We start from the raw sequence: 13,337 nt of genomic DNA on the forward strand, positions 1-13,337 counted from the left end.
GTCATCATATGCAGGAATGATTTTGCATAATTTTAACAAGATTTTCCTAGATTTAGTTTGAAGTTGGGCTTCTGAGTCGTCTTCTATTTTTAGTGGCCCTTGTACATCTGTCCCTCGTACATCATCTTTGTCAGATGTCATGTCTCCTACGTTTCCTCCATCTTGTTTTTCATCATGAGAGACAAGGTCACCTTGAGTGGTCATTACAGACACGTGTGTCACATCTTGTTCACTCTTTACATTACAGTCAATCTTGGGAACATCATTAATTTCCATTTCCTTAGAAATTCTTTCTACACAATCTTTTTTGAACTTCTCTGTAACAAACTTGTTAAATACATAAACCATATGTAATATATATTTCAGTTGCTCTTTTTCTTTTTTCCTAGATATTAGCTTAGAATCTAACTTTAGATTTCCTATCTTGCATTCTGCAAATAAGCTAAGCCAAAATATTTCTAAGCTAGATTTGTACAAACTTACAAATTCTATCTGACTTGATTTAGCATATGAATTAATTAAATCCATTTTTCTTACCTTAAATATCTCAGCTTGTAGTTCTTTTGCTGGGCTCTGATCTTCAGCACGTCCATTTTCAGCACTTCCAATGCTAGTGCTTGTCAATCTGTCTGACACCTGTTAAAGTCTCTGTTACTCGTAGGTTCTTGAGAAATCTTTGTGACTTGAAGTTTTGAAGTGGAATTCCTGAAAACTTGCACAATATCTAGCGAAGCTCTTTTCTCTTCCCCCATGTGCAAGATGAAGGTAATTCACGCAAAAATAGCACAAAAAATCAAAACTGGCTGGCTTGGCCAATGTTAAATATGCTTATTTTGCACATTTATTTAAGGACTTTATCAGGTGCGTTACTCTTAAAGAAAAAATGTCATGATATTCTCATAAAACATGTAGTGGTTTATTGAATTGTCCACAGAAAAACCACATTGCAGCTCCTAAGAGCTGTGTTTATATATGTGTCCTACAGATTACGTGTTCCCCTTTATATGGTGTTGACTTATGCTCTGAGCTACATACACAGAAATAGCCCTTTGTAATGTCAGCAAGAAGCAATGTGCTCAGTACAGGATTGAATAAGAATAATTCAATTAATAATTAATATTTAACAGCGACCGAAGCTGGGGGTATATGGGTGTATACAGTGTACACAGAGGGGTATGCGGCTGAAGCTGGGGGTATACGGGTGTATACAGCATACACAGAGGGGTCTGTGACCGAAGCTGGGGGTATACGGGTGTATACAGCGTACACAGAGGGGTCTGTGACCGAAGCTGGGGGTATATGGCTGTATACAGCATACACAGGGGGGTGCGGCCGAAGCTGGGGGTATACGGGTGTATACAGCGTACACAGAGGGGTGTGCGGCCGAAGCTGGGGGTATACGGGTGTATACAGAGTACACAGAGGGGTCTGTGACCGAAGCTGGGGGTATATGGGTGTATACAGTGTACACACAGGGGTCTGTGACCGAAGCTGGGGGTATACGGGTGTATGCAGTGTACACAGAGGGGTCTGTGACCGAAGCTGGGGGTATACGAGTGTATACAGCGTACACAGAGGGGTCTGTCACCGAAGCTGGGGGTATACGGGTGTATACAGCATACACATGGGGTGTGCGGCCGAATCTGGGGGTATACGGGTGTATACAGCGTACACAGAGGGGTCTGTGACCGAAGCTGGGGGTATACGGCTGTATACAGCGTACATAGGGGGGTGCGGCCGAAGCTGGGAGTATACGGGTGTATACAGCGTACACAGAGGGGTGTGCGGCCGAAGCTGGGGGTATACGGGTGTATACAGAGTACACAGGGGGGTCTGTGACCGAAGCTGGGGGTATACGGGTGTATACAGCGTACACAGAGGGGTCTGTGACCGAACCTAAAGCTGGGGGTATATGGTTGGTCAGTACACAGGACCCCATACAAACAGGGCTCCGCTCAGTACATGCCTGGCTCTGATCCGTACACCTCGTAGACACACGGCTCTGCTCCGTACACACACGGCACTGCTCCGTACACCTCGTACACACGGCTCTGCTCCGTACACCTTGTAGACACACGGCTTCGCTCCGTACACCTCGTAGACACACGGCTCTGCTCCGTACACACACGGCTCTACTCCGTACACCTAGTACACGCACGGCTCTACTCCGTACACCTAGTACACGCACGGCTCCGCTCAGTACACCTCATAGACACACAGCTCTGCTCCGAACACACACACGGCTCTACTCCGTACACCTCGTACACACACGGCTCAGCTCCGTACACCTCGTACACACACGGCTCCGCTCCATACACCTCGTATACACACGGCTCCGCTCCGTACACCTCGTACATACACGGTTCGGCTCCATACACCTCGTACACACATGGCTCTGCTCCGTACACCTCGTACACACACGGCTCTGCTCCATACACACACGGCTCTAATCCGTACACCTCATACACACACGGCTCTGCTCCGTACACCTCGTACACACGGCTCCGCTCCGTACACCTAGTACACGCACGGCTCTACTCCGTACACCTAGTACATGCACGGCTCCGCTCCGTACACCTCATAGACACACGGCTCCGCTGTGTACACATGGCTCTACTCCGTCCACCTCGTACACACACGACTCAGCTCCGTACACCTCGTACACACACGGCTCCGTTCCATACACCTCGTCCACACACGGCTCCGCTCCGTACACCTCGTACACACATGGTTCGGCTCCGTACACCTCGTACACACGCGGCTCTGCTCCATACACCTCGTACACACACGGCTCTGCTCCGTACACCTCGTACACACGCAGCTCCGCTCCGTACAGCTCGAACACACGGGGCTCCGCTCCGTACACCTCGTACACACGCGGCTCCGCTCCGTACACCTCGTACACATGCGGCTTTGCTCACCTCGTACACACGCGGCTCCGCTCCGTACACCTCGCACACAAGCGGCTCCGCTCCATACACCTCGTACACACGCCTCCGCTCCGCAAACACACGGCTCCGCTCTGTACACCTCGTAGACACACGGCTCCGCTTCATACACCTCGTACACACGCCTCCTCTCCGCATACACACGGCTCCGCTCCGTACACCTCGTACACACACGGCTCCGCTCCATACACCTCGTACACACGCCTCTGCTCCGCATACACACGGCTCCGCTCTGGACACCTCGTACACACACGGCTCCGCTCCATACACCTCGTACACACGCCTCCGCTCCGCATACACAAGGCTCCGCTCCGTACACCTCGTACACCTCATACACACGCGGCTCCGCTCCATACACCTCGTACACACGCCTCCGCTCCGCATACACATGGCTCCGCTCCATACACCTCGTACACACGCCTCCGCTCCGCATACACACGGCTCCGCTCCGTACACCTCGTACACACACGGCTCCGCTCCATACACCTCGTACACACGCCTCTGCTCCGCATACACACGGCTCCGCTCTGGACACCTCATACACACACGGCTCCGCTCCATACACCTCGTACACACGCCTCCGCTCCGCATACACAAGGCTCCGCTCCGTACACCTCATACACACGCGGCTCCGCTCCATACACCTCGTACACACGCCTCCGCTCCGCATACACATGGCTCCGCTCCATACACCTCGTACACACGCCTCCGCTCCGCATACACACGGCTCCGCTCCGTACACCTCGTACACACGGCTCCGCTCCATACACCTCGTACACACGCCTCCGCTCCGCATACACACGGCTCCGCTCTGTACACCTAGTACACGCACGGCTCCGCACACCTCATAGACACACGGCTCCGCTGTGTACACACGGCTCTACTCCGTCCATCTCGTACACACACGACTCAGCTCCGTACACCTCGTACACACACGGCTCCGCTCCATACACCTCGTACACACACGGCTCCGCTTCGTACACCTCGTACACACACGGTTCGGCTCCGTACACCTCGTACACACACGGCTCCGCTCCATACACCTCGTACACACACGGCTCCGCTCCGTACACCTCGTACACACACAGCTCCGCTCCGTACACCTCGTACACACACGGCTCCGCTCCGTACACCTCGTACACACACGGTCCGGCTCCGTACACCTCGTACACACGCGGCTCCGCTCCACACACCTCGTACACACACGGCTCCGCTCCGTACACCTCCTACACACACGGCTCCGCTCCGTACACCTCGTACACACACGGTTCGGCTCCGTACACCTCGTACACACGCGGCTCCGCTCCACACACCTCGTACACACACGGCTCCACTCCGTACACCTCATAGACACACGGCTCCACTCCGTAAACCTCATAGACACACGGCTCCGCTCTGTACACCTCATAGACACACGGCTCCGCTCCGTACACACACGGCTCTGCTCCGTACACCTCGTACACACACGGCTCTGCTCCGTACACCTCGTACACACACGGCTCCGCTCCGTACACCTCGTAGACACACGGCTCTGCTCCGTACACACACGGCTCTGCTCCGTACACCTCGTACACACACGGCTCTGCTCCGTACACACACGGCTCTGCTCCGTACACCTCGTACACACACGGCTCCGCTCCGTACACACATGGCTCTGCTCCGTACACACATGGCTCCGCTCCGTACACCTCATACACACACGGCTCCGCTCCGTACACCTCGTACACACACGGCTCCGCTCCGTACACCTCGTACACACGCGGCTCCGCTCCGTACACCTCGTACACACGCGGCTCCGCTCCGTACACCTCGTACACACGCGGCTCCGCTCCGTACACCTCGTACACACACGGCTCCGCTCCGTACACCTCATACACATACGGCTCTGCTCCGTACACCTCGTACACACACGGCTCTGCTCGGTACACCTCGTACACACACGGCTCCGCTCCGTACACCTCGTACACACACGGCTCCGCTCCGTACACCTCGCACACACACGGCTCCTCTCCGTACACCTCGCACACACACGGCTCCGCTCCGTACACCTCGTACACACACGGCTCTGCTCCGTACACCTCGTACACACACGGCTCTGCTCCGTACACCTCGTACACACACGGCTCTGCTCCGTACACCTCGCACACACACGGCTCTGCTCCGTACACCTCGTACACACACGGCTCTGCTTCATCCACACTGTAAACCCCTCCTGACCTCACACATAAACTTCCCCTCATCCAGCACCATGACAACCAGCAGAGTCCTGCACACACTGAGGCCCTGATCATGTGACCCCTGACTCCTCCCCTCCTGTGACCTCATCACAGGTCCTGTGCGCACAGAGCAGCTGTAGAAATCTCCGCCATTTGTGGTCTCAGCACCTTCTGCTCTTTCTCCTTCTTCTCTTGCAGGGGCCGCAGTGGATTTCATCCTAGATCCATAGAGCCGAGTAGAGGAGCGATGTTCATTCAGTCTGAGGGGAATTGATGGTGAGATTTGTCCATCGTCCACGTTACCAAGTAAATCCCACCAGGACTGTAGCAGGTAAAGACCCCAATATCCACCGGTGTCCCTTCTAATGGGGGGAAAGTACCAAAGAAACCCATCATATCCCGAGAAAGAAGCCCTGGACATGGAGACATCGGCCTCATAGTTCTCCTTCTTACCAACAGTCTCTTCTAAAAGCCTCAAACTTCTGTGTGTGAATCAGAGCTGAGATCTAACGTGATAGAAGATTCCAGTGCGGGGAAGACGGGAAACCTTCATATAGACGGCCGGTGGTGATGGAGTCAGTGACCGACTCTGGCCACATATGTCTCTAGAGCCGTAGTAGAAGATGAAGATGTCGTCCTCATCATGAAGTAGTTATTTCTCCTGTCGCGTGTAATGAATATCTCCTGCAGTATTGCTAATGCCGATTCCAGGGTCGGTAAATGAGACGAGAATTAGCGTTATGGAAGATGAGTCTATGAGAAACGTATTCAGCTGCCGACTCCGAGGAGGAAACTGCTTGTTGTCTGTGGCCTAAATATATAGGATTTATTAGTAGATGTAAAGGAGGAAACTAAATACTGTAAAATAATAAATCTCCTCATATGTTTCCCTTATTATCTCCAGTAATTGTATTATTACACAGGATTCTTATGATGTTACATCGGCTCATCTTCTCATTCAGGTCTCTACAATATCGGATCCTCTCAGTGAAGATCTTCTACAAAAGAGAATTTACCTGATTTACCCATCACAGATGGATATGGACAGAGACAAGATGGCGGAGAGGATATTACACCTCACCCTAGAGATCCTCTTCCGGCTTACTGGAGAGGTGAGAGATTCTGATGACGTCACATTACATCATTCTTATCTATGGGAATAACAGATGGACAGAACTGGAGAGGTGAGGACTCTGGAAATGTCTGTAGTGAGATTTATTAATGTGTCTCTCCATTACCAGGATTACACAGTGGTGAAGAAGACCTCTAGTGATCGCTGTCAGGACCCTGTGTCTGAGGGATGGGGAAGACCCCTGAGCCCAATCACGGGGCCTCCACCTCACCCCCTGATCCATGAGGTCATCAATGACCAGAAGATCCTAGAACTCACCTACAAGATGATTGAGCTGCTGACTGGAGAGGTGACACTGCTGGGAATGCTGGGACATTATACAGTAACACTATGAAGGGATCAGGGGATGACGGTATCATTGTATGTGTCAGGTTCCTATAAGGTGTCAGGATGTCGCTGTCTATTTCTCCATGGAGGAGTGGGAGTATTTAGAAGGACACAGAGACCTGTACAAGAACGCCGTAATGGAGGTTCCCCAGACCCTCACATCTCCAGGTAATAGACAGGAATAAATACATACAGCCTATAATTATCTGTATGTAAAGAATGAATTCACTCCCTGTATGTGTTTCCTCCAGATCTATCCAGTAAGAGGACAACACCAGAGAGATGTCCCCGTCCTCTTCTTCCACAAGACTGCAAGCAAGAAGATCCCAATGCTCCTCAGGACCATCAGGTAGATGGAGAGAAGGTGTCAGGAGATCTCCCTTAGGGCAGTCTCACACGTCCAGATAATTCCGGTACCCGAAAAAAATCGTTACCAGAGTTATCCGTGTCCGTGTGCCCGTGAGCTCACGTAGGCCATACGTGTGCCGCCCGTGTGCCGACTGGGTACCACACGGAGCGTGCAGGAGACAGCGCTAAAGTTTAGCGCTGTCCCCTGCATCGTGCTGAAGCCGCGTTTCATATCTTCTGTGCAGCAGCGTTTGCTGTAAAGATGATATGAATCATCCATATTTTTTTTAGTGGTATTTTGTGTTTAAACTAAAGCTCCATGTCCCCACCCCCTGTGCGCCCCCCCCCCCCGCTGTTCTGAAAATACTCATCCGCCTCCCTCGTAGTGTCCTGTCCTGGCCGCACCTTCTACTGTATGCGGTCACGTGGGGCCGCCGATTACAGTCATGAATATGCGGCTCCACCCCTATGGGAGGTGGAGCCGCATATTCATGACTGTAATCGGCGGCCCCACGTGACCGCATACAGTAGAAGGTGCGGCCAGGACAGGAAACAGCGACAGCCAACGAGGGAGGCGGGTGAGTAATTTCAGAACAGTGGGGGGTTGCACAGGGGGTGGGGACATGGAGCTTTAGTTTAAACACAAAATACCACTAAAAAAATGGATGATTTATATCTTCTTTACAGCAAACGCTGCTGCACAGAAGATATGAATCGTGGCTTCAGCACCATGTGGGGGGGACAGCGCTTACTGTAGCGCTGTCTCCTGCATGGCACACGGAGAACGTCCATGTGCGGTACGTGTTTTATACGGACCCATTGACTTTAATGGGTGCGTGTAATACGTGCGCTCCCACGAACATTGACATGTCTCCGTGTTTGGCACACGGAGACACGGTCCGCAAAAAATCAATGACATCTGCACAGATGCATTAATTTTAATGTGTCTACGTGTGTCAGTGGCTCCGGTACGTGAGGAAACTGTCACCTCACGTACCGGAGCCACTGACGTGTGAAACCGGCCTTAGGACGATTTCACACTTCAGTCTATTTGCAATCCCGGAAAAACCAATACCAGAGATATCAGTGTCCGTGTGTGTAATACTTGCGGCACACATGTGGCAACCGTGTGATACCTCAGTACCACACAGACGGCCGCCTGGGAAGAAGTGCTACTGTAAGCGCTGTTCCCCTGTGGCGGGTGCTGAAGACGGCTCTCATCGTTCTCCCCTGCTCTGCCAGCGATCGGCATGAGCAGAAGAGAATGATGAGTTATATTAAAGTCTGAACGATGACAGCAGGTGGGGGCTTTTGGGACTCTTACTCCCATCATCCGACACTTGCTGCCGCTAATAACAGTGACAGTAGGAGCGGATGATCGGGGTATTCCTCAGCCGCCGCCTGCAGTATAGCGAAATGAATGAATGAAAAATCTGGTGTGGGTTCCCCCAATTTTCTTGAACCAACCGGGCAAAACTCAGAGTTGAGGCTGGAACTCTCAGCTGTCAGCTTCAGCAAGGTTGGTTATCAAGAATAGATGGTGTGAAGATCTGAGGTTGTGGGTTATAAAGATCACCTAGGCAGGTCAACGATGCAACTAATATTTTTTTATTCCATACATCCATGGTTGTACAACAAATCCAGGCAGATGGCCAACATACAATGTCCTCAGCAGTCCACAAGTTCCCTGTTATGATCCGGTGACTTTGGAGCCGCATGAAACTTTCTCAGGAGAAGTGGAATCTGTACTGACTGCAAACCCTGAACTAACACCGCAACTAGAAGTAGCCGTGGGGTGTGCCTAACAAACCCTAGACACCTCGACACAGCCGGAGGACTAAATACCCCTATAGATGGAAATAGAAATACTAACTTGCCTCAGAGCAGACCCCCAAAGGATAGGCAGGCCCCCACAAATATTGACTGTGAATAGGAGAGGAAAGACACACACAGGCAGAAAACAGATTTCAGCAAAAGAGGCCACTCTAGCTAAATAGGGAAAGATAGGACAGAATACTAAGCGGTCAGTATTAAAACTTTTCAAAAATATCCACAGCAGAAAATACAAAAAGTTCCACAATCTAACTAAAGACATGGAATGTATATCTGCAACTCCTGAGAATCCAACAAGACTTAAAAAATACTGACACAATCTAAGCTGGACAAAAAAAACAATGAATAGCACTAAATTATTAAGCACACAGCATGTGTGCCACAAAACCAGACGCTTATCTTTGTAGATTTGGCAGCAAGGCAGAAGGAACCAGGCAAGGACAAAACCTCCAAAAACAATGGACAACTGGCAAGGACTAATGAATCCTGCACGCCTAAATACCCCAGTCAGAACTGCAATCAGCCGATACACCTGACCAGGGCTGCAACCCAGGGACAACTGCATTACCACCTGCAACCACCGGAGGGAGCCCAAAAGCAGAATTCACAACAGTACCCCCCCCCCCTTGAGGAGGGGTCACCGAACCCTCACCAGAGCCCCCAGGCCGATCAGGACGAGCCAGATGAAAAGCACGAACCAAATCAGCAGCATGAACATCGGAGGCAAAAACCCAAGAATTATCCTCCTGGCCATAACCCTTCCATTTGACAAGATACTGAAGCCTCCGCCTCGAAAAACGAGAATCCAAAATCTTCTCAACCACATACTCCAACTCCCCATCAACCAACACAGGGGCCGGAGGATCAACAGAGGGAACAACGGGTACCACATATTTCCGCAATGAAGATCTATGGAAGACATTATGGATAGCAAAAGAGGCCGGAAGCGCCAATCGAAAAGACACCGGATTAATAATCTCAGAAATCCTGTAAGGACCAATAAACCGAGGCTTAAACTTAGGAGAAGAAACTTTCATAGGAACATGACGGGAAGACAACCAAACCAGATCCCCAACCCGAAGCCGGGAACCAACACCCCGACGACGGTTAGCAAAACGTTGAGCCTTCTCCTGAGACAACACCAAATTGTCTACCACATGAGTCCAAATCTGCTGCAACCTGTCAACCACAGAATCTACACCAGGACAGTCAGAAGGCTCAACCTGCCCAGAAGAAAAACGAGGATGAAAACCAAAATTACAAAAAAAAGGCGAAACCAAAGTAGCCGAACTAGCCCGATTATTAGGGGCAAAAAGGCCACCCAATCATCCTGATCAGCAGACACAAAGCATCTCAAATAAGTCTCCAAGGTCTGATTAGTTCACTCGGTTTGGCCATTTGTCTGAGGATGAAATGCAGAGGAAAAAGATAAATCAATGCCCACCCTAGCACAAAAGGCCCGCAAAAACCTTGAAACAAACTGGGAACCTCTGTCAGACACAATATTCTCCGGAATACCATGCAAACGAACCACATGCTGAAAAAACAACGAAACCAAATCTGAGGAGGAAGGCAATTTAGGCAAAGGCACCAAATGAACCATCTTAGAGAACCGGTCACAAACAACACAGATAACCGACATCTTCTGGGAAACCGGAAGATCAGAAATAAAATCCATAGAAATATGCGTCCAAGGCCTCTCAGGGACCGGCAATGGCAAAAGCAACCCACTAGCACAAGAACAACAAAGCTTGGCCTGCGCACAAGTCCCACAGGACTGCACAAAAGAACGCACATCACGTGATAAAGAAGGCCACCAAAAGGACCTACCAACCAAGTCTCTGGTACCAAAAATACCAGGATGACCAGCCAACACAGAACAGTGAATCTCAGAAATCACTCTACTAGTCCATCTGTCAGGAACAAACAGTTTCCCCACTGGACAGCGGTCAGCCTGAAATTCCTGAAGAACCCGTCGTAAATCAGGGGAAATGGCAGAAAGAACCACTTCTTCTTTCAGAATGCCGACCGGGTCAAGGACCTCAGGAGAATCAGGCAAAAAACTCCTAGAAAGGGCATCAGCCTTAATATTCCTAGAACCCGGAAGATACGAGACCACAAAATCAAAACGGGAAAAAAACAAAGACCATCGAGCCTGTCTAGGATTCAGCCGTTTGGCAGACTCGAGGTAAATCCAGATTCTTATGATCGGTCAAGACCACAATACGGTGCTTAGCTCCCTCAAGCCAATGTCGCCACTCCTTAAACTCCCACTTCATAGCCAACAACTCCCGATTGCCGACATCATAATTGCGTTCAGCAGGCGAAAATTTACGGAAAAAGAAGGCACACGGTTTCATCAAGGAACCAACAGGATCCCTCTGAGACAAAACGGCCCCTGCCCCAATCTCAGAAGCGTCAACCTCAACCTGAAACGGAAGAGAAACATCAGGTTGACGCAACACCGGAGCAGAAGTAAATCGACGTTTAAGCTCCTGAAAGGCAGAAACAGCCGCAGAGGACCAATTCGCCACATCAGCGCCTTTCTTCGTCAAATCGGTTAAGGGTTTAACCACGCTGGAAAAGTTAGCAATGAAACGGCGATAAAAATTAGCAAAACCCAAAAATGAAACCTTCTGCACCCCAAAGAGACACTTAGACCCCTTCACAAACAAAGCATTGCCACGAAGGATCTGAAACACCATCCTGACCTGCTCCACATGAGACTCCCAATCATCAGAAAAAATCAAAATATCGTCCAGATATACAATCAAGAATTTATCAATATAAGTCCGGAAGATATCATGCATGAAAGATTGAAAAACAGATGGAGCATTAGTGAGCCCGAACGGCATCACAAGGTATTCAAAATGGCCTTCGGACGTATTGAACGCAGTTTTCCATTCATCACCCTGCTTAATACGAACAAGATTATACGCCCCCCGAAGGTCAATCTTTGTAAACCAACTAGCCCCCTTAATCCTAGGAAACAAATCGGAAAGCAAGGGTAAAGGGTATTGAAACTTGACCGTGATCTTATTCAAGAGGCGATAATCAATACAGGGTCTCAAGGAGCCATCCTTCTTAGCAACAAAAAAAAACCTGCTGTGAAGAAGATGGCCGAATATGCCCTTTCTCCAAAGACTCCTTAACATAACTCCGCATAGCGGTATGTTCAGGCACAGACAGGTTGAAAAGTCGGCCCTTAGGAAACTTACAGCCTGGAATCAAATCAATAGCACAATCACAGTCCCTGTGCGGTGGAAGAGAACTGGACTTGGGCTCATCGAATACATCCTGAAAATCAGACAAAAATTCTGGATTTTCGGAAGAGGAAGAAGAGGAGATGGACATTAAAGGAACATCATTATGAACCCCCTGAGAACCCCAACTAGTGACAGACATAGACTTCCAATCCAACACAGGATTATGTACCTGCAACCACGGAAAACCCAGCATGATAGCATCATGTAAATTATGCAACACCAGAAATCGACAATCTTCCTGATGGGCTGGCGCCATGCGCATGGTCACCTGTGTCCAAAACTGGGGCTTATTTTTAGCCAAAGGTGTAGCATCAATGCCCCTTAAAGGAATAAGGTTCTGCAAAGGCTGCAAGGGAAAACCACAACGCCTGGCAAACTCAAAGTCCATTAAGTTCAAAGAGGCGCCTGAATCCACAAACGCCATGACAGAAAATGATGCCAATGAGCAGATCAAGGACACAGATAACAGAAATTTAGGTTGTACAGTACTGATGGTAAATGAACTCGCAATCCTCTTTGTCCGCTTAGGGCAGACTGAAATAACATGAGAAGCGTCACCACAATAATAACACAACTTATTCTGATGTCTGAATCCCGGTCGTTCTGTTCTAGACAGAATCCTATCACACTGCATTGGCTCAGGACTCTGCTCTGAGGACAACGCCACAGTACGCACAGTTCTGCGCTCCCGCAAGCGCCGATCAATCTGAATGGCCACTCAGCACAGCCACGCACAGCCGCCCGCACTCAGCCCAGCCACGCACAGCCGCCCGCACTCGGCACACCCACGCACAGCCGCCCGCACTCAGCACAGCCGCCCGCACTCAGCACAGCCACGCACAGCCGCCCGCACTCAGCACAGTCACGCACAGCCGCCCGCACTCAGCACTGCCACGCACAGCCGCCCGCACTCAGCACCGCGACGCACAGCCGCCCGCACTCAGCACCGCCACGCACAGCCGCCCGCACCCAGCACCGCCACGCACAGCCGCCCGCACTCACCAGAGCTACGCACAGCCGCCCGCACTCACCAGAGCCACGCACAGCCGCCCGCACTCACCAGAGCCACGCACAGCCGCCCGCACTCACCAGAGCCACGCACAGCCGCCCGCACTCACCAGAGCCACGCACAGCCGCCCGCACTCACCACAGCCACGCACAGCCGCCCGCACTCAGCACAGCCACGCACAGCCGCCCGCACTCAGCACAGCCGCCCGCACTCAGCACAGCCGCACTCGGGCAGTAGAGCCGGAGAAAGAAAGATGGG

The 13,337-nt window shown here is 50.9% G+C and overlaps 1 protein-coding gene and 1 long non-coding RNA gene across 2 annotated transcripts in view; one reads left to right on the forward strand and one right to left on the reverse strand.

Moving 5' to 3' along the window:
- LOC143766904 (uncharacterized) overlaps nucleotides 1–13,337 on the reverse strand; it is a 216,924-nt gene that overhangs the window by 15,939 nt on the left and 187,648 nt on the right. The window lies entirely within an intron of this gene.
- Nucleotides 5,313–13,337, forward strand: part of LOC143766882 (oocyte zinc finger protein XlCOF7.1-like) — a 138,041-nt gene continuing 130,016 nt past the window's right edge. The window contains exons 1-5 of the mRNA XM_077254880.1: nucleotides 5,313–5,440; nucleotides 6,127–6,276; nucleotides 6,406–6,585; nucleotides 6,668–6,791; nucleotides 6,875–6,972. Of these exons, the coding sequence (XP_077110995.1) occupies nucleotides 5,438–5,440; nucleotides 6,127–6,276; nucleotides 6,406–6,585; nucleotides 6,668–6,791; nucleotides 6,875–6,972 (555 nt within the window). The 5' untranslated portion in view covers nucleotides 5,313–5,437. The remainder of the gene's footprint in view (nucleotides 5,441–6,126; nucleotides 6,277–6,405; nucleotides 6,586–6,667; nucleotides 6,792–6,874; nucleotides 6,973–13,337) is intronic.

This window comes from Ranitomeya variabilis, chromosome 4 (genome assembly GCF_051348905.1).
Source record: "Ranitomeya variabilis isolate aRanVar5 chromosome 4, aRanVar5.hap1, whole genome shotgun sequence".
NCBI lineage: Eukaryota > Metazoa > Chordata > Amphibia > Anura > Dendrobatidae > Ranitomeya > Ranitomeya variabilis.